A 26,119-nucleotide genomic window follows, 5' to 3' on the forward strand; every position below is an offset into this window, starting at 1 on the left:
GGGAATTAAGAGCAGAAGCAGAGAATGGCACGAGAGCAGTGGTTCCCAAACTTTAACCACCTGTGAACCCATTTCACTAAAACGTCAAGTCTCGCGAACCTGCTCCTCAAAATGAATATTTCCAGGGATTTTCTCCTTTCCCTGAGTATAAATGATAAAAGCAGTGATCTTGAAAATATAAAATTTGTGTTTATGACATGATTACACACTGTTTATTATTATCTATCATTACAGTATTTTTATTACATTATGAAAACGGCAACACTCTTCCAAGATCTCACTTTCGTAGCTTGTATCACTTTGAATAAGCTTGGTATAAGACAAGGCTCCTAGGTTTCATCAAGGAGTATCAGACGTGAAACAGCATGATGGTGTTTAAGAAGCCAACTCGAAGAGTTCCTCCTACACAAGCATTCAGGTCTTGAGCAGTCCAAGCAAACGCCGCACATTACAACAAAGCTTAAACTGGTTCTTCATAATAAATTTAAAAACAATACTAGCTGCCTATTTAATTTAAAAAACAGCAAAAAATATCCACCTCCCTTTCCATTTCTTATAAGGAGTCTTGAAGTTTAAATCTCCTCAGTCTGATAGATATGCTTGCTTTGATCTGCTTCGCTCTTGGAAGTCCAGGGGCTCCGGGCTGCTGGCCCCATGCTGCCTGGGGTCCCTAGGGACAACTCTGTCCACCATTAGGGATTTTTTTCCCCCTGAGAATCCCCTGTAACATTTTGCAAACCCCAGTTTGGGAACCACTGCACTAGAGCTTTTCATTACCACTGGAGAAGAGATTCCAAAATAGAAGCTGGAGCAAGGGAGTAGCAGATAGGATCCCCTGAGTAATGTCACAGAACCCAGGAGGTATAGAATAGCTAAGGCCCAGCCCTTCCCCCCCAAAACCATTCAGACAGCTGCGGGAAGGAGATAGTAAAGATGCTCACAGCAAGTAGGAAGCTCCAGGGTGGGAAGGAGAGTGGGGGGAGGGGGGGAGCCAGAGGGAGAGAACAGTGTTATATTTTCTCCCCACCAGCAGGCAAAAGATTGGGAGGCTTCCTATTTGTCCGACACCCACTACCTAGAGAGTGATATGAAAGAATCCCTGTGCAGAATCCAGGGACAGCCCCAGAAGCCATTTCAGCACCCTTTCCAGAAGTTTGAGAGGGAAGCTGGGCTCATCACCAATATGCTGCCCCAGGACAATGCTTTCCACATCATTTTTTTATCTGCTTCGTGCTTGTAGATTTAGACCCTGTCTCAAAGGAGTCTAGTAAATATCAGAAGCACTGATTAAGCCAATCTTTGTATTACAGGGTTCTTGGGTTTTGTCCACCATGTCACCAGCAACTTGATGCAATCCTCAATAATACAGAAATGTATTGCTTTGCTTCTTGGTATTCTGTGTAATGACTAAGTTGGCCATGACATCATGAAGCTGGACCCTCACAAGAAAAAGCTTCTTATTTGGCGCAGAAGTAATGTCTGAACAAGTTCTTCAGTAGAGGACTGCTTTAGCCTATATAAATGGACACAGGAAAAGATGGATGAAAGAAAAACTTCCTCTTCCCAGGGCACACATTGGTTTGCATGTAATTTGTAGGTTGGTATCCTCAATTACGCCCACATCAACCCAGAGCAGATGCTTCCCCTCCTCTCAGGTATACAGTTTTCAGTCTGATCTGTCTCAGAGAGGGGCAGAATAAATTATGTGAACTTTTGACCCCCAGAAGCCCACCTCGGTCTCTCGCTGTTAATTAACAGTCTGGTAGCAGAAAGAACAGCTAAGATGTGCCGTCCAATTCCTCCCAACTGTAATTCTGCTGCAGCTGTGCTTCAGCAATGCTCTCTCACTCTTCCAGAGGCCATAATCACAACACCTGGATTTCTCATGCTAAACTTTAAATTCTATCTAAAAATCCCAATAGTTTGCCCCTCAAATCTCATTTTTTTCATCAGTTGCATACTCGAGGGAGATTAGTTCACTAAATCAGTGTTCCCAAAAGCATACTGGGAATTTCTCTGCTAATGTGTACTCTAAAAAAATGTATTTTTCCCCCACACAGCCCAAGTGATCACCTTATTCTTTGTAACAAACTGCTCCTGCCCCAGATTTAATTATTCTTGTTTGGGTCGAATTTACATTGGTTCCTCTTATCCTACTAAATGTGATTATATTATTATTAGCCAAAAGCAAGGCCAATGGAACATGAAGGTTGAGGTTTTAAACATGACAGGAAATTAAGAGTTATGGAGCCAAATCTTCAGATCCAGCAGAGCTATGTTTATTGCAGCACCCTAGCGGACTGGGACAAAAATAGTTCAAAATCACCTTTGCACTCTCCTGATCTCAGAGTCAGCTGGAGGCCAGCTCAGCTCCTAACACAAGGTCTGAGGCTGCACTAACTTACTTATGCTAAAAGTAACAACCGCTGAGGGGCTGTTCCACCGGCTCAGGATTCCAGAGTGAAAGGCACTCTGGAGACTTACCCTTTCACCTTCAACACAGCTCCTATGCTACAAGACGGCTGGAATAGATGGTGTAGAGCTAGTTGTATAGATCTAGCGCTACACAGTTTCCTGGGCATCGTACTGCAGAGGTAGCTGAAGAAGGGTGGAGCAGGGGCCAATGATCTGGTCTATAGCTGGGTGTAAAGTATATGTAATATAATGGATTACAAAATCACGCAGTACTGGGTGAAGTGACAGATCTGGCAATTCTTTTAAAGATACATAATGTGTAAGCGCTATAGCTTCCTTAGATTTCTCACTTCCCCAGCCTTGGACTGATTAGTGCTACTTAAATTTTATACAAACCCACTTGTCTCCATGAACGCTCATGACATTCTAAGACTGCTGGCTAATTAGTGGAGGCCGGGTGGGTGGAGGGAGAATAAGAGGGAACATGGCAATTCTAATAAATGCTTTATTAAAATTCAGTTGTAAGTGTCTCCTGAAATCTTCTTGAAAACCTCATTCAAGTAGGCTTGGATAAAAGGGAGGACACACAAGGCCTGATAGTGCTTGATAGTAAAGACTAAGGATTTGTGCTAGGTTCAATTTTATTTAACATCTTCTCTCTCGAGGGAATGTTAATGGCATTCACAGATTAAAATGAATTTAAAAACATCAGCTGAATAAGACAAAATGACCTAGTTGATTTAGAAATATGAAGGGTTATTCTCCAAATCAAGAAAGTTCATCTCTTATTTCCCTCCCGCTTTTTACATCCTGTAAGATCCCACATTGTGCGATATTCCATGTATCCAAAGATGGCTGGAAAAAACTTTCTCCACAGCACAGCAATGCTGCTCTTTTCAGAGCTGTCAATAAGCCTATTACATGACTCAGAAGGGTCTCAGCACCAGAAAGACTTTTCAACCCCACACCACCAAAGGATTCAGCCCATGCTGACTTGGAGATGAAAGACTCCATTAGTCTCAAACTCTGATCCACTGCATGATTACTACCATTTATTTTACTGAGAACACCAAGAAAGCACTACCTGAATGGTCTGACTTTCCCCAGAAGAATAAAAAACAAACAGATCACATTTTTGAGACAAAAAACTACGTCTAGTTAAGTGCAATTGTTTAGGATTTTACTCAACCCATGTCAAAGTTAATGAATTACAATTTTGGTTGATAAACACAATAGTGTTGATGCAAGGTGTTTGACTTAGTACTGCATGACATTTTGATTAAATATTTAGAACAATATAAAATGAACATGGAGCATACTAAAACAGATTAAAAGCTGGCTAACTGACAGGCGTCAAAATGTAACTGTAAATGGGGAATTGTTATCAAGGTGTATTTGTAGTAGGGTTCCACAGAGATCAGTTCTTGACTTTACGCTCTTTAACATTTATATCAATGTCCTAGAAGAAAACATAAAATCATCACTCAAAGTTTGAAGATGACAAAAATTGGGGCTCTGGTAAATAACAAAGGAGGACAGTTCACTGATATCAAATGATCCAGATCACTCTGTAAGCCGAGCACAAACAAATAATATGCATTTTAATATGGTTAAATGTAAATGTATACATCTAGGAACAAAATGTAGGCAATGCTTACAGGGTCAGGGACGCTATCCTGAGAAGCCATGACTCTGGAAAAGATTTGGAGGTTGTGGTGAATAATCAGCTGCCAAAAGGACTAATGCAATCCTGAGATAGATGAACGGGAATCTCAAGTAGGAGCAGGGAGGTTATATTATTTGGCATTGGTGTAACCATTATTGGAATACTGTTTTCAGAGTTGGTGTCCCAAATTGAAGAAGGATGTTGATAAATTAGAGAGGGTTTAGAGAAGAGTCATGAGAATTATTAAAAGGAGTGGAAAACATGCCTTATAGTGATAGATTCAAGGAGCTCAATTTCTTCATCTTAACAAAGAGAAGGTTAAGAGGTGACTTGATTACAGTCTTTAAGTACCTAGATGGGGAATAAATATTTGATAATAGACTCTTCAGTCTAACAGAAAAACATGAAACATGGGCTGGAAGTTGAAGCTAAACAAATTCAGACTGGAAATAAGATGCAAGTTTTAAAAAGTGAGGGTAATCAACCATTGGAACAATTTACTAAGGGTCATGGTAGATTTTCCATCACTGGCAATTTCAAAAACAAAATTGGATGTTTTTCTAGAAGATCTGCTCTATTTTGGGGAAGTTCTATAGCCTGTGTTACACAGGAGGTCAGACTGGATGATCGCAGTGGTCCTCTCTGGGCTTGGAATCTATGAATCATGAGGAGTACAAATCCATACAACAGAAAAACTTGCATCTTTCTCTGTAGCAATATAAAACCTTCACCTGTATTTTTTTTTAAATTAGATTTACAGTCTAGTGGGTTTTTTTTTATTACCTATCCCTCCCCAGTAGCAGTGGCTAGAGTCAAACTAATGTGGGAACATAGTCTGTCAATTTCCCCATGTAATTTGCACACTGTAACCCTTACGGACAGTAACCCTGCTAATTCCAGGCCTGTCTTCCACTGAAGGCAGTGCAGCCACTTCTGTATTGATTCTGTATGTGTTTGCATAGTTTTCCATAGAGATGAGAAGCTTTAACATTACAGTCCCTTCAGCAGCCGCTGCCCCATTATTGGTTTACAGGTAAGAAGCCTGTAGCTGTTAATGACTCAACTCATAGATAAATCTAAGCAAAGACTCCTTCCAGCTCTCTGTATATCTTGATTAAGCTGTTAGTATCAACATGGACATTTATTAGTGCTGATTAATACAAAACAAATGCAAGTGTTTTCTCCACTTTGTAAGAGTTCTGCTGTAGGTAGTGCACTCATAACTGGAACATGCAATGATAACTGGCTCTATATCCTCACTACTGTGAGCTGCTGCATGTCCTAAACACCAGCTGACTTCAGTAGGAGTTGAAAGTGCCTCACAGAATGCAGGATAGAGTTCATTGTAAGTGTAAGGATAAGCTAAGGCTCTTCCAACTTTCCATACTATATCCATTGAGGGCCTAATTCTTTTCTCACTAACAATCTGTTTCATTGCTCACTGAAGTCAGTAGATGGGTTCCAATTACCTTCATTGGGATCAGGCAATAATTAAACTAAAACTGGGCCTAAAACAGAATACTGCACAATTCCATTGTGCCATCCATTGCCTGAACTTTCAAATTAAGGGGCTATTGAGAAAAAGACTGCTAGCATGCTTAAAAAGATTGGGTTCAGAGTTTCCACCCTGGGCATTCAAATCCTAGTCAATGTTGTGAATGCAACATTAACTTCCTTTTTGTTTCACACAGCACATCAACAACTGCATATACACACGGCCAATTTCCCCCCAAAACGTGGCATACTGCTTCCTTTGTATTTGAGGCCAACAATGTCTTAAGGCCTAAACTGAAGTTAGATGTGCTGCGTTCAGCAGCCTACTTACATTGGTTCACCACTGTGAATATACTCCCACAAAAGCTCCTCAGATAGTTCAGCAAATTTAACTTTTGTCTCTTCATAAAAATCAGTGACTTCAGTCTCCAGACGATTATCTACAACAAAAAATCCCACTGTAAACAAAGAATTGTAACATTGTTACCCGGGGTTCTTTCAACCCAAAGCTCTTGGTAACTTTTACTCTGTGGGAGGTGGTGTCAGGAAATAAATCAGGGGAGACATGGCCATCCGAACGCTAGATGGCTGGCACAAACAGGACAACACAACAGTGCTTTCTTTTAAAGCTAAACTTTACTTAGTCTCAAGTAAACTTTACTTACACACCTCCGCAACAGGTTAGTAAAACACTCCCAACCCTCAATAATTACCGAAGCTGAGTGTGGCTCTCGAGTGGCACAGCGGCAGCCCATCTGCCAGTGCGGAACACAAGATGAATCCAGAGGGAGAGTCCAGTCCCGAAGAGTCCCCCTACCTCAAACTTTTCCCCCTTATTTACACATTAGTAATAGAATTACATGTCCCTTAAAGAAAACTTGTTAAGCAAGCAGTTCCAATGAGCAAGCAAGAAGCTCCTTCTGATTATTGATTAACCAGGTGTGGGTTTTTCCAGAGTTTGCAGCCTTGAGGCCCCAATAGACATTCCTGGGGCACATCCTGCTCTTCTAAAAATGCATGTATCAGCAACTTCAACACAATTCTTATCAGGAAGGATATGGGGTCAAGCTGCCCTTTCTGTGGCATCCAAAACTCCCTCCCCTCTTGCCTTGGTCAAACAGACTGCTGAATGGCCAATTTACAGCCTACTGACTTGGCTGCTTTTAGCAATAAGTCATAGTGGTTTCAGGCACTTTAATTTCACAGTTCTACAGGGAGACTTTCGCAAACCAGTAATGAGACTAAAGGATAAAATAACTCTTGATAAATAGTTTACCTTTTGAATACTCTGCAACCGACATTGTTCACCCGAGAAAACAGTTATACAGGCAGACTTTTGATTCTATTTTAGGAAGAGATGTATTTAAGAGATGCTTTTAAGGTTAGTGGGCTCAAAAATTTGACCTACTTCCTTGCCTCCCTTATTAATGGCCTTTGTCAGTGAAAGGTCCAGATTCCTATATATATATATATATATATATATATATATATATATATATATATATATATATATATATATATATATGCTACTCCTGGGGGAATTCTGCATCACTGCGCTTGCGCAGAATTCACGGCCCCTGCAGATTTCTTTGCTTCCCCGCGGAAAAAGGGGAAGCAAAGGGAAGCTGCAAGAGAGGTCATGCGACCCATCCCCAGTAATGCAGGCAGGTTGGTTTGGGCACCCAGAGCAGCTGGTAGAGACATAAATCACCACTGGGGGGTAGGGGGCTGGGCAGTGGTGTGCGAGAGACACACTCTGTCCCTCTTGCTCGCAATTGCAGCATGCTCAGTGTGGAGGGGCAGGGCTCTGGGGTGTTTCTGAAGAGGTAGGCGTGGAGCAGGCTCTGTTCCCTCAGGCAGAGCAGAATGCAGAAGCCTGCCTGCTTAGTGAATTCCCCCAGGAGTATAAAATAGCTGTAAAAATTTTAAGGCTTCTTTACATTGCCAGAGTGGTCTAAAGGAGCTGTATTGTAAAGGACCATATGGTGCTTTAGTGATTAGAACTGGTCCAAATGTTTGGACTGAAAAACTTTCCTATCAAAATGTGCTCCATGAACTTTTTGCTACTGACCTTTTTGGAGATGGTCAGTAGCCAGTAAAAATTGTGAGTTTGAGTCCCCAGCCCTCACTTCCTCTTCCGTCGCCTATGATGTAGCACTCAGCATATGGCTGCACATATTTGTTGACTAATAACTAGAAGTAAAGGGTTAATACTAGCAATATACTATTAGACAAAGGGGTTTTGGCGATTTCCTCTAATGCTCCTCGCTACCATTCTCTGTATTCTAGTTTAAATAAATTACCAAAATAACAGAAACCAGCTTGATTATATTGTGTTATTTTGACAAAAATTATGCAGAATTTTAAAATATTGTGCTCAGAATTTTTAAATGTTTGATGCAGAATTCCCCCAGAAGCAAGCAAGACAAGGGCTTACTCCCAAGTGCAAGTGGAATATCTATTCAAGAAAGCCAAAGTGAGTAAAACCCCACATTGTCTAATTCTGCAGAGTCACAGCATGTAACTCTCTATCCAGGTGGAGAGGGAGAGAGAGAGAATCATAGTAGGATGAAATTTGGACAGGAAGAGCTTATTCACCCTTTATGGAATGCTCCCAGAATTAATTCTGTCATTGCATGACTACTGGTTGATTGCCTGCACTGGCAGGAAATCTGCCTAGCTCAAAATCAGATTCAGTGGACATGCAATCAGAAACAGAGTAAAAGAAATGCAGTAGCCACCCCCCTAACATTCTGAATGCCATTATATCTAGCAATGTGTCACAGCATACAACTGCAGCAGTGCATATAAGCACATACAATAGCTGCAAGCAGCAGTCTGTGTCATCCAGCAATCCCTATTATCCTAACATTTCCTCTGCAGCAGTAGAGAGCAGCGCTGAGCTGTAACATCCCATTTAAGCCGACACAAGCACTTTTGGTTTCTGTAGCTCGAAGCTGGTTGTGAGCAACCTGCAATGCAGAGTTGTGCAGATTTCGCTGCATGGAAAAAAGCCTTTGAGTGCTGGAATTAGAGCCCATGTGGGTTGCTCCAAGGGATCTGAAGCATACTGCCAAATATATATATATTTTTAACTAGTGATCTGCAGTGCAGATAAGAGGAGAATATTGCTCTTGGTTTGGTAGGGAAGAAGGAAGGAAACGTAATGCTCTATAAGTAGGCCCAAATGAATGATAGAGCATTATGTTTCCCTCCCTCTTCCCTACCAAACCAAGGGCAATATTCTCCTCTTATCTGCACTGCAGATCACTAGTTAATATTCTGACAGCAGTGGAAGTTTCTTGGCAAAATACTCAGAGAACTGCAGTATGGATCAGAGATAAAGAGCTTTATCCAAATACTACAGTGTGAGTGATGGAAAACATTAACATTTCTCATAAAGCAACTTTCGGATTTCATCAAGAAGGTTACAAACAGTGAGTAAAAACAATTATGCATAAGTGATTAAACATAAATTGACAATGTCCTTTCAAGATGACAATGTGGTCATTCTGTAACACGATGCTTGGTAACAGGCTTTTTAATGATCTGCTAACTGAAAAATGGTGCACTCCAGGAACTTTTCTGTTAATTGCAATATTCTGGGGAATACTTTTCATTCATCAAATGCTGCTTTGGCTTAAGTGCATATACTCAAAATGGAATCTGCTGTCATACTCTCAATAGTACCGGATTGCTCCTCTTTACTTGCTTGTAAAAGTCAAAAGAAGAGTCTATACATTTTAAATTACTGTTTACCCTTTGAAAACCACTGGACAACTTTTTTACAGTAGTTTCTCCCACCACTGCATATGCACATTTTTTATATGGGTACTGGGCTGCTGATACAACTGGTTTGGTTTTTAAAGGTAAAAGCATTTATTCTGAAAAAAGCTTTTCAGAGAGTTGTATGGCATCTGCAAACAGAGAAAGAGGGGCAAGAGATTTGGACAAATTTCAGACAACTGATACTTCTGGGAGTTCCCTGAGTGAAATCCTGACTTTACTGAACTCAGTGGGAGCTTTGCCATCAAGTTCAAGAGTGCCAGGATTTTACCCCATGTGTGGAATGATGGTAGGAAACCATAATATTTATTATTGCTGTTATACTACCTAGGAGCCCTAGTCATGAACCAGGATGCTATTGTGCTTGTTGCTGTACAGACACAGAACAAAGACAGTTCCTGCCCTAAAGACCTTACAATCTAAAGTATAAGATATGAGACAACAGATGGATATAGACAGACCAATGGGGGAGTACAAGGAAACAATGAGACCATATTGGTCAGCATAATTTGATGGAGAAATCCCTTACTGGTCAGAAACCCACACATTTTAATGAATTATTTATGAAACAAAATATGGTCCAGGTCAATCTCAAACCCAGGACTGCACAGTTAAAAGTTAATGAACAAACCATTTTTTCACCTACCACCCAACAGATTTATTAGAACCGCTATTAATAATGGAAAAGTAATTTTCTAGAAAGCCATTCTCTTTAAAACCTAGATATTAAGAAACTAAGTAGGACCCATACATGTGATAATCTTCACCATACTTGAACAAAATAGCCCCTTCATTCTCACCAGAATAAAGCCCAGCAAAAAAAATGACTATGGATCGGATTCCGCCACCTTTCTCATGTTTACTCTGGGCCTGATCCAATGTCCGCTGAAGTGAGCGGGGAGATACTCCCACTGACTTCAGTGGGGACTGGATCAGGCTCTCTTTCAGTAGCCCTACTGATTTCAATGAAGTGCCTATTCTATTCTTAATAGGCTCTTATACCACTCTTAACACTAATTTCTGAGCACCCTTCAGCAATGCATTAGGTGATGCAACTAACATCTGTCACACATGGTCCATTCTCTCATCATCCTTTATGTGCAGCACAATGTTTTGTTTGTAGGACTGTTTGCTTATTTTATTTAATTACAGGTGTGGAAGACACTCTGCATTTCTGAGCAACAAGTCAGAGAGAGTTTATTACGACCAATTGCAAAGGAAGACTGCGGTCAGATGTGGGGGGTCTCCTGACCTTAGGCAGATCTTCCCCCTACAAGCAGTGTAAGACAAGTATTTATACTTTCCTGTTATATACATCAACGGCTAACAGTTATCCTTTGTTTATGCAAATTCCCTCCAGACACTACCATATCTCAAGGTTTCTGCTTAAGTCGGCATTCCATCTTTAAAAACTAAAAACAAGGCGAAAACAGCATCTCTTACAATTCTCGCATTATTAGGGTAAGGGTTAGAGTTAGGGTTTCCTTTCACTCTACCCTTAAATCTGACTAAGACATTTACCCCCAGATCCTCCTTTTTCCTCTTTCTGCTTCCACACAGATAATCCACTCCTCAGTATGGGAAAGGGTGGCAGAATCAGATGTTCTATGAAAGTGTTCCATCTTCACAATTAGAGTAAAATTAGATAACATACGTCTATAAGAACATAAGACTTTACCACATAGGTATCTGTACAGTTCTCTGCAATTACCTTTACTGCTGCAGTGAACAATGGCCACTCCCGTAAAGACACTGTGCTCCTTCCCACTCAACCTAGGAGGGAAAAAATGAAGAGTTTTATAAAGTCTCTTTCTTCTTAATTAATGCATCATTGCATTACTATTTCACAGGTTTACAGAGTGTTCCACAAATAAGCCAATGGACACCACAGAAAAATACCAGCTCTGGTTCATATCCTTACACACAAGACATTGGGTTTTGATTTTTCTTTCACAAAGGTGAAGAGCTAAAACACAAAATGGTGCAGAAGGATTGGCACAGTCATTGGAATCTTTCAATGCTTAGTGTCCCCAAAATAGTAACACCTGCTGGCTGTTCAGTGGCCTACAATATGTTCATTTATACTGAGGTAAAATTAGGTTTTTTGGTTTTGTGTTCTTATTTTACTGTACTAGAGGAGAAGTGTCAGTCTCATGAGCAAAACAGGAACATCACCATAATAAATGGCACCGTGATAGGAAGCTTCAGCAAAAAGATAATCCATGAAGGGCTAGGTTGTACCTTTCCTTTCCTCATGCTGAATGGGAATATTGGTACTTCACAACACCAGTATTCCCATTCATTTCAACTGGGCTATTGATGGAGCAAAGTACCACGCGACTCAGTTGAGAGTGGCAGAATCAGGCTCCAAAAGAGCAAGGAGAATGAACTATCCTTGCACATGCCTACGGATGATGCTTTCAAAGAATGGCTCAGAAATATCAACGGGGAAGTGGGGGAAGCTTGAATTGATATTACTTATTTTGTCATGAAAAGGATTTTACTCTCCTGAGTAGTTAACTACCCTCTTTGCACGGAACACTGAGCACAGAGAGAAAACTGTACAGTTCATAGGTGTGTAAGCAGAACCAATGTAAGTTGAGGCAAGACAGCTTAACTTATTAGACAGTCTGATTATGAAACAGGATCCTAAACCTGAATTGTGATACCCTTACTCATATCAGAAAATACCTCCCACCCTAGGTAGTCCCATTGAAGTAAACTACTTGTGAAGCATTAAACTACTCAATATAATAAATCATCCATTCTGACCCCTTGGAAGTTTGTGTAGCTGATTCGATAATTAACAGAGATAAGAGACAAGAGTTTACATTGCTAGCACTGGACAGTTTATATTAATTCTGATCCAAAAACATCTTTGTACATTTAAACGAAAGTGACTATTTTCTGGAAGTCACCGAACATGGTATAATTTCAAGCTAAGTTATGTATTAAATGAGAAGACCCTTTCCAGTCAGACTCCTTCATGAGTTTGGCAGGATATGTTTAGTCTCCTGATAATATCACATTCTGCTCTTACTCATTCGCTCTGAACAACCATTACTTTTTATGGCTCCATCAAAATGGAGAAACCTAATTCATCAGCACAAAATCTAAATTAGAGCCACAAAGCAAAAATTCCAGAAAGCCATATGTGATGTGTTCTGTCCAGTGAATTTTTCCTAAATTAGTTTGTCTCTTTCGTCAGCTCATATTCAATAAGTTGTATGTCACTGGCAGTTTGCCACACAATAGAATAATGATCAGCAGACTTTTCACATATCATTCTTTAACAAAGACACCATTTTATTTTAAAAGTGGTACAATGGCAGCCTTGAGAAAATGTGATGGTGTAACCTCCTACTTAATGGTCCCACCTGAATAACCCAGAGCTGCATTCCTCCTACACATGACTACTGTAGGCAAGTATTTCTTAGTTTATGAATTATTACTATGTACTTCTTATCTTGATATTTGTCTTACACTAAAAGCTTACATCCCACAAAACTGGCACATAAACACATTTGCTTTGATGACATTTTTCTACTGTGTTACTTAAATGTTTATTGCCATGCTCTCAGAACTGCAAACCTTTAAGGGAAAAAAAGGTAGGTAAGTGAGTTGCCCCTAGAAGGCAAACGTGGTTTCGTCAGATTGAGATACAATCTGATTTCTCCTTCAGGCCTCATGACAGGATAACAGCCTAACAGCATTAGAACGTTAGGAGATTGAGTGACAATCAGTTCAAGTGTTCTAGCCTGGTAACAGGCTGCAGTATTGTGTAATTGGCGCTTATTAAAAATGATGAGCTGCAGAAAGAAATAATTGCATTAATGAAATAGCTCACATATGGTAAGCAACAGAATGAGTCTGAAACATGGGGAAGAGGACATCGTTAAGCTCAAATCATAGAATATCAGGGTTGGAAGAGACCTCAGTAGACCATCTAGTCCAACCCCCTGCTCAAAGCAGGACCAATCCCCAGTTTTTGCCCCAGATCCCTAAATGGCCCCCTCAAGGATTGAACTCACAATCCTGGGTTTAGCAGGCCAACGCTCAAACCACTGAGCTATCCCTCCCCCTTGGTTGAGCCACATTCAAAGAAGAGAAATAGAAGCCTGAGATAACTTAAGGACCCCAATGTATGCCAGAAGAATAAGATATGATAGTAAAAAAGGCAAAACTTTTGTTCTTGGTTACACCAATGTAAATTCAGTGTACTTCTATTAAAAAAAAATTTTAAAAAATTGATACTGTAAAGGAGAGCACAATATGGCTCCAAAAAAGGAATTCCTGATTAGTTTTCTCCTAGTACACACATCATGCAAACCGCACCTGAGGAGAGGCAAAGGACCAATACCAAATGCCTGTACAGTTAAAGAACTTTATTATTAAGGAAGTCAATAATAAAACAATTGCAATGCAAATGCAAAAGAAGTTATCCTAATGATACTAATGCAACATTGTGATTGAGACTCTGGAAGGACACAAGTCAGGAAATTCCAAGCAATGGATCCTAAACACACCATATTTCACATCCCTTCTACAGATTAGTAATTTGTAAAAATATTTTTTTATAATCTTGTATTATTGTACTGCCTAGGAGTCCCAGTTATGGACCAAGTCCCCACTGTGCTACACACTGTACAAAAAGACGGTCCTTGCCCTATTGACTATATGTTGTTATCTTTTATGCATCTCTGTGCGTGAGTGTTATAGAATTTTGCAGCTCCAATTGCTGCAGAAAACATTGCCTGGTTGTAGAATTGCCTGATTAACTCATTTAACCTTATTTAAAACTACGAACCTTGACAGCATCTTATATGCATCTTGTTTATCAACTGGTTTCTCCAGAATCTGTTTTCCCACAGTCTGAAATGGAAAGAGAAAAATACTCTGCTGTGTATCTTTATTATGCTGAAATTGAGATCAGGAACAGACTTTTCAAACCATGATTTCAGCCAGCCCTGCCAGCAACATCAGTCTACTGAAAAGTATCATGTTAAGTATCATATAATGATACTGACCTCCTCTGTAAAGCTTTTTGAGACCTATGGATAAAAAGCACTAAATAAGAACCTTGGAGACATGAGCCGTCTATTTATTAAGAGAGCACATACTATCAGTGCAAGCTTCCCCTCCACCTGGTGGCTGTTAGAAGAAACTGCAGAGGTGAGTGGCTAATTCAGGGTCTATCATAATTCATTCTTTGCCCTCTTTGTGAGGCTACCAGTAAGAGTGCCATTTGTGTTGGCTGTTAAAAAGGTCTTAAATGGCATTGCTTAGGTGATGCACGTTTCCTGATTCTCACAGCTGTCAAATAACTGAGTGTCTCTTCCACCATATTAGAGAGCCTGATACGGATTATGGAATATGGAGTATGTATACAAAAAAATAAAATAAAGGTAGTGGTGGAAACCTTGTCACTTGAGATATTTCAAACCAGACTAAGTACTAGAAAATATACCCTAGGGACAATTCTGCATTGACAGGAGGATGGACTAGATGACTAGTCGGGCCTTTTCCATCTTTAAATTTCTAGGAAGTTAGACCCCAATAAGAGAGTTTTAGGCACTGGTCAGACATGATTCAAACTACGGCTAAACTACACGAAAATTCTTACCACAATAGTGTCTGCTCCTATAACAATATCTGGAGTTCTAAGGTGTTTCTGGAAAGATAAGGAGACAAAAAAAAAAAGTAAAAAACAAACCATCAAACAAAATCCCCAGAATATCCAACTCAAGACACTGTAGCTTTACCGCTTGGAAGGTATTGATCCAAATATATCTAGGAAGGAGCTGAAGTCTATGCATCCTTAACAGAATTGTAATCAGTTACATCTGTGAAAAACCAAGGAAAGCAAGGACTGTGGGCAGAAATAACTGAGGGTATGATTTTGCCTGCAGAACTTGTACTGATGATGAAGTGCACCCAGGAAAGAACCCAACTCAACTCTCAAGCACAGGTTGAGTTTCAAGGCTGCCAGTTACAAAAAAAACCCTTTTTTGTAATAAGCCAAGTGTATTGGATACAGAAATCATTGAAACACATTAACAATGAGTCCCAAAATGCCATTTTTATGGAGTTACTATTCAGATGTCCTTAAGTGTACTTGCATACCTCTCAACCACCTGAATTTAAACATATCCAGACATTAATAGGAGTTCTAAGGTTTCGTTTTATAGAATTCTCTCAGCCCTTTCCTTTTTCCCTCTCCCTGCTCTCAAACTGCAAAGTGTTCTGATTGTCCAGGATTTTTTGCTTGCCTACATTTCATTTGGATGCTTTCTGACCCTAACCCTACAGTTTATCATTTAATGATGTAACATGGCTGAGACTTACATTTATTCATTATTCGTGATAGACATGACTGTTGATATAAACTTACTTCTTACGGCAGCTTGTTTTCATGAATAGAGAAGGCTCTAGTCTTAATATATTAGGTAAGAGTTAATACAGCAAATGAGAGGAGGAACTCTACTGGGAAACAGTGTAAGATTTGATATCATAATAGAAAGTGACAGAGCTAACATACTGATTAGTTTTAAATGGTACAGCTACATCAGGGGTTCTCAAACTGGGGGTCAGGACCCTACAGTGGGTTGCAAGGTTATTACCTTGGGGGTAACGAGCTGTCAGCCTCCACCCCAAACCCCGCTTTGTCTCCAGCATTTATAATGGTGTTAAATATACAAAAAAAGTGTTTTTAATTTAGGGGTAGGGGTCACACTCAGAGGCTTGCTATGTGAAAGGGGTCACCAGTACAAAAGTTTGAGAACCACTGAGCTACATCCATATGCTACTTAACGAAATCCTGTATATAGGAAGCACTCAAAATCCTTCTGGATGGACTTAAGAAAACTATGAAGTAGCAGGAAAATTTTTAATAGTATTCCACAATTAAAGTCCACTATATTCTTGTTAAGGTTTGAAATCCACTGCCCTAATATCACACCATAGTCTGAAAAAGAAAGTGACAGAAACAGATATGAATCTGTGTAATCATTTACATAGGAGATAATTCAATATTTGCTCTGACAGATAGTGTCATTTGGCAACGGTGTTGGTATGGCGCATTCAGTATAGGTGAATCGATCTCAGAAAAGGATTAGTCTCTATTCCTCCCTTCCAGAGGAAGGTCATTAAGAAAATATTTGCAGATCCACACCAATAGCAAATGACATCCTATAAGAATTTTTTTTAAAACCTAATCAGTTGGGTTTCAGGCTTGGTTGTGGCACAGAACCAGCCTTAATCACTGTGGTGGAGCACATTAGGGCAGTAGGCAGAAGTCTAATATCTATGCTGATGCTGATAAATCTAATACTGGATTTCGACAACATTGATCACAAGGCTCTATTGGCTTGACTATAGGACTAGTGGAGAAGCAGACCAAGTTGCCTTAGTTCAGGGATCGGCAACCTGTGGCATGCGGCCCGTCAGGGAAATCCACTGTCGGGTCAGGACGGTTTGTTTACCTGCCACATCCACAGGTTCAGCCGATCGCAGCTCCCGCTGGCCACGGTTCACCGCTCCAGGCCAATGCGGGCTGGGGGAAGCGGCGGTCAGCACATCCCTCGGCCCGCGTCGCTTCCTGCAGACCCCATTGGCCTGGAACAGCGAACCGTGGCCACTGGGAGCTGCGATCAGCTGAACCTGCGGACGCTGCAGGTAAACAAACTATCCCGGCCCCCCAGCAGATTTTCCTGATTGGCCGCATGCCAAAGGTTGCCGATCCCTGCCTTAGTTCATTGTTTTCAGAAAGAGGTCAGAGGGCTGTCTGCTGGGCAGCTGGTTTTTTGCTTCATTTATGAAGGCTCACACTGCTCACTCCAGTCACACTTCTTGTTCACGCAATATTTGAAGCCACTCACAGATTGCAAGGCATTATGGGTTACAGTATCATAGGCATGCAGATGACAGTCAGATCTGTATCTCCTCATAGGACCTAAATAGAATTGCATCTCTGCTCACCAAGTGCCTGGAAATCCTGGACAACGTCTAACTATCTCAGACTCAATTTGGATAGTTAGCTGTTGGCAGGACTTGGCGATTATACCTCAATTTAGAGCTTCTGCCTGCTGTCAGAGCTGTCTGTAATCGCTGTTTTGGCCTTTCACAAACTGAAGGCACTGGAGTTCCTTTTAGCAAGTCTAGCCCATTTCAACAGGTAGTTGCCACAACAGTGACATAGGGGAAAATGTGTCTGTTTGCTTAAAGGATGCAAATGCATCTGTATATTTACTACCTTACAAGTGTACGTAACAGTAATAAATAGTGAGAACACCACACAAACACAAGATTTGACTATTGAAATAGCTGACAGACTCACTAGATGCATTCTATTTGCCACTTCAAGTGCCTTCTGCTTTGCTGTTTCTATGGCATACTCATAAGGGACTGCAAAAGATGACTTCTCAAGTGTCTCTTTAAACCAGGATGGAACTACCTCAAATCGGAGACCCTAAAATATACAAAGGAAAGGCAATGTAGTGAGCATCATCAAATGTTTTGGAAGGAACCTGTAAAAGCAAAAGATTAAGTGGATTTTGCTCTTTTTTTAGGTCTATTTCCTCTACGGTGCAAATTACATTTAATTATGCAAATAGTAAATTAGAATAGAATGGAAGCTAACCTGAGAAATATCAGTGAAAACTATCTAGTTATTTATTTTTAAAAATTAACCTACTATAAAATGCCATGTGTCTTCAAGAGAGGAAGAAAAAGATAGATATTGATAACAACATATAAACAAACTGTAGAATTACAAAACTATTGCAAACATTACAATCTAGTCCAAATATTGCAGACTTCACTCATTCTATCAGCAGTATGCAATCAAAATTAAAACCGAAACAAATAACAAACCTAAATTCCCATTGTGTGCATTTCATCTGAGCAGAAAAACCCTGTTGCACTGAATTGTTTTGAATTTACTCTTAATATGCAAACATCTCAAAATAAAGGCAAAATCTATCCACGAAAAACAAGTTTTACACTTGGAGTACTTATAATCATTTTACTCTTGCACGTAACCACCTAACCACAAATGCATGACATCTCTCCCCTTTAGGGTTTTCTATTACACCCATCATTGCAGTATCTGTGGGCTTCTCACGTAAATTAGATCAGTGTGGTGAAGTCTTCAGTGACTATAATCTTGGCATTTACTTGTGCTGCACTGTGGATAAATCGGTATGAGTTTTGCGACACAACATTTAACTGAAACACAACTATCAAATGTATGCTTAGATGTAAATATTCACATGTAGCCAGAAATATACATATTAGATTTGTCACAGCAACCTGGTTAGCTTTCTGGATTTTTTTCCTCTAATTCCTGCCTCCAAACTACAGGTTCAATCTTGTTTCACCAGTGACTTAAATGAAAGCAGGATTTCATCCTCGGACACAATCTATGGTATGTTTGGATAGAGGGGAAGAAAGTGTGGCTGAGAAAAAGCATAAGTTTTTTTGGATTATGTGATGTGATCTAGTGCAAACATACCCTCCTCCCCCGCAAATAAAACACTAGCATTGTTTGTGTTTTTACTTCTACCAATCACCATTAATGTGAAGTATTGATCAAAATGTGTGTAACACAATTCTTTATATGAAGTGTAAAAATAAAAAAATATAAGTCCCATGGATACTATGACACTGTATGACTAACATTAACACTTAACGGGGTTTTTCCAAAAGTCCTGAAGGGCAGCAATGCAAAACCAATACACAGGGCCACAACTGTAAATTCACCAGTTAACACAGCTGAGACTCTGGCACCGCGTATTCTATTCCAGTGCTACTCAAAGTGGTGGTCTGCAGACTGGTGCCAGTCCGTGAGCCATCGGCTGCTGGTCTGCATGCACATTGGAAAAAAAAAAATTGTTGGTCCCCCACATCAGATAGCTTGAGAAACACTGGTCTATTCTTAGGTTTCAGAGTAACAGCCGTGTTAGTCTGTATTCGCAAAAAGAAAAGGAGTACTTGTGGCACCTTAGAGACTAACCAATTTATTTGAGCATAAGCTTTCGTGAGCTACAGCTCACTTCATTGGATGCATACTGTGGAAAATACAGATGATGTTTTTATACATACAGACCATGAAAAAATGGGTGTTTATCACTCCAAAAGGTTTTCTCTCCCCCCACCCCATCCTCCTGCTGGTAATAGCTTATCTAAAGTGATCACTCTCCTTACAATGTGTATGAAAATCAAGGTGGGCCATTTCCAGCACAAATCCAGGTTTTCTCCCCATCTTATCCACCCTTTTCACTGACAGCTGACAACAGTAACAAGATAAAACATGTTACCAGGGGTGAAAGTAACTTAAAGGACTTACTGGTACTCCAGAGTCCGGGGCGGGGGGAGGGGGGGGGAATGGCCTCGACCGGAAGAGGCGGGGCCGGGCCCTTTAAATCAAGATTTAAAGGCCCCAGGGCTGCGGCTGGGAGCCCTGGGGCCTTTAAATCACCCCCAGAGCTACAAGCTGCAGAGGCGGCTGGGAGCCCCGGGGCTCGGGGGCAATTTAAAGGCCCCGGGCTCCGGCCGTCACTACTGCAGCGGAGCGCCAGGCCCTTTAAATCATTGCTGGAGCCCTACTGCTGCTACCCCGGGGGCTCTTGCAGCATGGCTCGGATGGCGTTTTAAAGGGCCCGGGGCTCCCCGCAGCGGCCCTTTAGAGCGCCAGCCTGGGGAAGCCGATCCGGTCCAGCACGGCATACTGGCTTTTGCCGGTACACTGAACTGGACCAGACCAGCTTACTTTTACCTCTGCATGTTACTATTTTAGCTACATTCCCTACTGCAAACATCCCCCCCCTGCCCTTTGTTGCATGTATTGAGACCACCCCATAACTTGACCTAACAAGTTTCACATCCTATATCTGGGAATTGGCATCACCCAATGGCATGTTCCTAAGAACTTCATTTTGTTCAGCTTCCTTGCCCCAGCCACACCAGCAGGCTACTTCCCAGCTGCATAACCTGCCTCCCGCCCCAAGACTCTGCTCAAGTGCAATTTATTTAAAAATATTCGCAAAAAGAAAAGGAGTACTAGTGGCACCTTACTAGTGGCAATAAATTGGCGCTCACGAAAGCTTATGCTGAAACAAATTGGTCAGTCTCTAAGGTGCCACAAGTACTCCTTTTCTTTTCTTGTGAATACAGACGAACACGGCTGCTACTCTCAAACCTTTAAAAATATTGTTCTTCTGGTCACATAAGCCCACAAACACATGTCTTTCAACTTTAAAAACGTCAAGACATCAACAACAGGGAAGGGGGGAATAACGGCCCCTTGGCAGACTGTTAAACCACTCTCCTGTCTGTGCACAGAGAGTCCAGCTGCTGCAGGGACATTTCCACGGAGCGATGGGGGGGGGCTCGAGCATTGGGAAGTGTACGTCTCCACCACAATTAGACAACCGGGGCTGGCCGAGGGGGCCAGCTGACTGGCGCTGGTCAACTGCTGTGTAGACTTCAGCTCTAGCACCCTCCCACCTCCCCGGGTGCAGCCCCCGGCAATGAAACAGCCCCTGCCCAGCGCCAGCGCCGGTGTCCGAGCGCCGTGCGGACTTTGCAGTGTAGACATACTCCGAGTGACCTCACCCCTCCATGGCCCGCCAGCGGCAGGGGGCCCAGGCGGCGCTGCCCCGGACTCACCACGTTGGCGAGGATCTCCTGCCGCCGGGGGGAGGCGCTGGCCAGCACCACCCTCTTGCTGACCAGCTTCCCGATCACCGGGTTCAGCGCCATGGCTGCGGCGAGGCCCGGGATCTCCCCCGCACGGCCCTGAGGCTCCGCAGCGCCAGGAAACCCGCAGCGCCGGGGCGGGGGGGCGACCGAGGAGCGGCGCGTTTATACGGCGCGGCGAGCAGGGAGGAGCGGGGCGGTGGGACCCGCCCCCGGCAGGCGGGCCCGGCGCTCTGCACTGGGCGGGAGCCGCGTGCTCTGCTGAGGCTCCTGGCTGGGCCCAGGGGGAAGCTGGCCTGGCGAGCTGGGCACGTTCGAAATGGGACGGACAGACAGACACTTAGCTACACAAAATATTCCTGCCAGGTAGCTGGCGGGAATGGAGAGACAGACGGCTGGAAAGTTGGATACGGGGGCGGATTTAGTCCGGGAGTGTCAGTCCTGCAGTTTTCAACTTCCACCTGCAGTACTGGGAACCTCAAATGCTTAAAAATCGTTATTCAGGCCCCAAAATCAAGAGCCTGGTTTAAAACGTGTGCGATTAAAAGGAAAATACATACAGGGTTACTGTCTGGTTTCGGAAGCCTTAGGGCACACTCACCTTACATTTTCAGCCTTTTTTCTGACACCACAACGGCTAGATTTTATTTATTTTTATTTATTTATTAATGAATACTGACCTTCACCTGGTTTCAGAGTAACAGCCATGTTAGTCTGTATTCGCAAAAAGAAAAGGAGTACTTGTGGCACCTTAGAGACTAACCAATTTATTTGAGCATAAGCTTTCTTGAGCTACAGCTCACTTCATTGGATGCATATTGTGGAAAGTGTAGAAGATCTTTTTATACACACAAAGCATGAAAAAATACCTCCCCCCACCCCACTCTCCTACTGATAAATAGCTTATCTAAAGTGATCACTCTCCTTACAATGTGTATGATAATCAAGTTGGGCCACTTCCAGCACAAATCCAGGTTTTCACCCCCCCCCCCCCCACACACACACAAACCAGCAGGAGAGTGGGTTTAGGGGGGGGGGGGTGAAAACCTGGATTTGTGCTGGAAATGGCCCAACTTGATTATCATACACATTGTAAGGAGAGTGATCACTTTAGATAAGCTATTACCAGTAGGAGAGTGGGGTGGGGGGAGGTATTTTTTCATGCTTTGTGTGTATAAAAAGATCTTCTACACTTTCCACGGTATGCATCCGATGAAGTGAGCTGTAGCTCACGAAAGCTTATGGTCAAATAAATTGGTTAGTCTCTAAGGTGCCACAAGTACTCCTTTTCTTTTTGACCTTCACCTGCAAACTCTTGATTCCAGCTGCTGAGGCTTGCAGAAAAATGCCAAATCACATGAGACTTTTGATGAAACTGTGAGTTGGCAATACTGCAATCTCTGCAAGATGTTTTCCTTTGAGCTGGTCTACACTACACGCTTCAGTAAAACTATGTTGCTCAACCCTGAAAAGGGAGGTGGCTTAACTACACTGATGGGAGAAGCTCTCCTGTCCTGTTCACATAGGAGTGTCTTCACTAAAGTGCTACATCAGCTTTTTAAGTGTCAGCCTGCTCTGAGTCCCATGGGGTGATCAAGCTACATGGCAGTAAGGGACTAGTTTGATCTTTAACTGTTCATTTCCCAACTTATTTCCAGTGTTTGGGTACTTTAGAAGGTGTAGAATTTTTTTAACATCTTTAGATAATATCTTCATGAAGTGAGCTGTAGCTCACGAAAGCTTGTGCTCGAATAAATGTGTTAGTCTCTAAGGTGCCACAAGTACTCCTTTTCTTTTTATCTTCATCCTTGATTCTTATGTCACATGATGCTGAATGTGAGGGTTTGCACACCCTATATATATTTTTTTTCAAAATAAAAACCCTAAACATACATTTGCAAGAAATTTCTAGACATGGAACTGATTAATATTTTCATTATCTGTCCTTATGCCAACTCAGTTACAAATAATCATGGAAAATCATTAAAGGGTTTATGCAGGTGGAAACTAATCAAAATCACAAATGAAGACCACTTGTAGGTATGCATAAATAAGTGGGGAAATAGCTTTCAAAATAATCAGTACAAAAGTGGTAGAATTTTCGTTTGGCAACAATTATAGGAAATTCAGACAAAAGATAAAATTTCTGCAACCATAAAATGTGCAGCAATTGTTTTCCAGAAGTGAGACTGAAACAGCTGTAAATGATGGAGTCCAGATATCGCAGCCCCTCATCCGTCTTCTTAAGGGCCAGATTTTGAGCTCTTCACTCCTGTTGATGAGCAATTCCTCATACAATTAGTCTCACCAAAGTGAATGGAAATGTCCATGTGAGTACTTTCGCAGATTTTTGAAGTCAGAAAGGATTATTATGATCATTTAGTCTGACCAGTTTCTCACCAGTGGGAACAGAGGAGTCACAATCAAGCCTTATAAGTAGGTGAAAGTTTTGCACTGAAGTTCAGATTCATCCTCAATAACTTTCAAGCAGCGATGCTCTGTCCTTTTCTTAATGGGCTTATTAACAGTCATAGGGTTAAATATTCCACTTTTATTTAAAAAATTCATACACCCTCCAGGCAGTAAATTAGAATATCAATTTGTACTGTAACTATGAAAGGGTTCCATAACCAAGAGCAGTGTCTCAGTATTCCTGGGCTAAGGATCGTATCAGTGGGCAATGTAATTCTAAACATCAGAACAAAATAATATGGGAATAGGAGATTTCTTTTCATGACAGCAATGAGTGACTTGTGTTTGAGAAAGGATAATGACTGTAGTTAGAAAAGATTAGTGTTTGACTTTAAAGCTGCTTTAGCTCAAACCTTAAAATAAAAACAGCAATTAAAAGAAAAAAACTCTAAGGAACTTGTACTGAATTAAAAAAGGAAAGAAAATGCCCAGACTCACTTCAATTGTTATCCTAGACCTACATTACTAAAAGCAATGGAAGTAATGGATTCTCCTTTCGCTCTGTCAAACTTACCCCACAGAAAAGCATTTAGGGAGTATTAGCTTTGGGAAGAGACCCTGGCAGTTCCATGGAAACTATAAAGCCAAAGGACTGGAGAGGGTGTGAGAAATGAGGGGAAGAAGGCCGTAGGTGCTGTGCCTGCCACAGATCTCCTGAAATCCACACAGATCTTGTAAGAACCATGAGTTTTGGGTCCAAAACCACGGCTACTTCTTCAGGATTGTAGAGTGTGACACCCCTTCCCACACTTCCAAATAAAACAATAATTATAATACTTGAAAGAGATGTTGCAGAAATAGAATGCACAATGTTTTTTAATTTGCAGTTCTAATGGTATCACATGAAAGAATTATACCTGATAAGAGCTCTGTCAAGGCTGCTGCCAAGATACTTTTGAAAGAGTACTCTATCCCTATCCCCATGCCCATAAGTATTAATATCAGACCAAATCCTAATAAGTGCATAGCATCTGCTGAGCTGCTGGAACTCCCCATTGAAATTAATGGAATTCAAATAATCAGTTCTTCTTGGGATTTGGACGATAATAATTATGGATCCAAAGTCATTATTTCACACAATACCCCATATGATTTCAGGATATGATATTGTATTTCGGTGCTGTGCTGCTGTAGAGTGCAGAGTTGTTTAAATAGTGCTTGTATTAATCAAAAGTTTGAAAGACTTTTTTCCTCCCTACTGCTAATCAACCTGACTCCATAGTTACTTATGATGGTGTATATGTGGCAAAGTTCAAATATCCCCATGAGAACAAGCTAAGCGATGTCACATAAGCTAACACAGAGATGAGAAGTAGATGAGTCTCACACTTACATTTTTGATTTCTGAAAATTTATTATTGACAGGTAACCATTATAAACCACTCAGTTGCAGATTTTCAGAAATCAAAAGGTATAAATGTGTGAGATTCCAGTGAGTTGACTGAGATGAAGAACATTGACAGCAGTAGTTATTGGAAACGTGGCTGCCTACTCTAGATATGCTGGTCAAAGATTAGCTCATCCAAGGTTAGTTGTGAAACTGTCAACTTTTTCAAATACCTACTGTATTTTGAAAAAAGCAAGGTAAGAGTTAGAGATGAATGGAAAGTTCTGAATTGTAAAGGCTTTTGCTATACTGTAAGATTGGTATTGCAGTTTTATATCTCTTCCTTTTTGCCTACGTTCTTACACAATGCTTATCATTGTGGTAACTGTGAAATATCAGAGAATGTTTTAAGGGCCAAATTCTACACTCATTTACACCTGTGTAAATTCAGAGTAACCTCATTGACTTAGATTTACTGGATTTACTTTACTTGGGTACAGTGTCTCTGCAAACACTGAAACTTCCTTATCAGGAGAACTATGCAGTTCCACTACACAGAGATGGCAAGATGCCAAGGGAGGTGCTACAAGGGGAGATACAGCAGAACCTCAGAGTTACGAACACCCGAGTTACGAACTGATGATCAACCACACGCCTCATTTGGATCCAGAAGTATGTAATCAGGCAGCAGCAGAGAACAACCACCACCACCGGCGGCAACTACAGTACAGTACTGTGTTAAATGTAAACTACTAAAAAAATAAAGGGAAAGTTTACAAAAAAGATTTGACAAGGTAAGGAAACAGTTTCTGTGCTTGTTTCATTTAAATTAAAATGGTTAAAAACAGCATTTTTCTTCTGCATAGTAAAGTTTCAAAGCTGTATTAAGTCAATGTTCAGCTGTAAACTTTTGAAAGAACAACCATAACATTTTGTTCAGAGTTACGAACATTTCAGAGTTGCGAACAGCTTCCATTCCTGAGGTGTTTGTAACTCTGAGGTTCTACTGTATGTGTTACACTGTTAACCACAAGATTCAGCTTTGCAATGAGAACTTTGTTTATTCTGGGAATCCAAATGTTTGCCTGGTAAGAGCTTCTTTTAAGAGCTCACCCTACTGCATTCTCAAAGGGGCAGCTCCCATTTCTCTTGCAATTATTATACTGCTTTGTGCTAGAGAACACCAAACCCCTAAGATACCAGTAGTGTGCCAGGTGTACCATCACGCGCAGGCAAGCACTGTAGATGCTTTGGCAGTTAGG

General features: G+C 41.3%; 1 protein-coding gene and 1 long non-coding RNA gene across 3 annotated transcripts in view; one reads left to right on the forward strand and one right to left on the reverse strand.

Moving 5' to 3' along the window:
- Nucleotides 1–21,239, reverse strand: part of ASMTL (acetylserotonin O-methyltransferase like) — a 44,569-nt gene extending 23,330 nt beyond the window's left edge. Inside the window, exons 1-6 of one of the 2 annotated variants that reach the window (XM_074966080.1) lie at nucleotides 20,975–21,239; nucleotides 17,697–17,828; nucleotides 14,985–15,032; nucleotides 14,169–14,233; nucleotides 11,073–11,134; nucleotides 5,907–6,015 (exon numbers count right to left, since the gene is read on the reverse strand). In XM_074966080.1, the coding sequence (XP_074822181.1) occupies nucleotides 5,907–6,015; nucleotides 11,073–11,134; nucleotides 14,169–14,233; nucleotides 14,985–15,032; nucleotides 17,697–17,828; nucleotides 20,975–21,121 (563 nt within the window). In that variant the 5' untranslated portion in view covers nucleotides 21,122–21,239. The remainder of the gene's footprint in view (nucleotides 1–5,906; nucleotides 6,016–11,072; nucleotides 11,135–14,168; nucleotides 14,234–14,984; nucleotides 15,033–17,696; nucleotides 17,829–20,974) is intronic. The other variant, XM_074966089.1, reaches the window with a different exon arrangement.
- Nucleotides 21,240–25,558: 4,319 nt separating this feature from the next.
- LOC141982957 (uncharacterized) overlaps nucleotides 25,559–26,119 on the forward strand; it is a 36,135-nt gene continuing 35,574 nt past the window's right edge. Inside the window, exon 1 of the long non-coding RNA XR_012638254.1 lies at nucleotides 25,559–25,651. This is a non-coding gene — a long non-coding RNA (uncharacterized LOC141982957). The remainder of the gene's footprint in view (nucleotides 25,652–26,119) is intronic.

Source organism: Natator depressus, chromosome 1, assembly GCF_965152275.1.
Source record: "Natator depressus isolate rNatDep1 chromosome 1, rNatDep2.hap1, whole genome shotgun sequence".
In the NCBI taxonomy this organism is placed as follows: Eukaryota; Metazoa; Chordata; order Testudines; family Cheloniidae; genus Natator; species Natator depressus.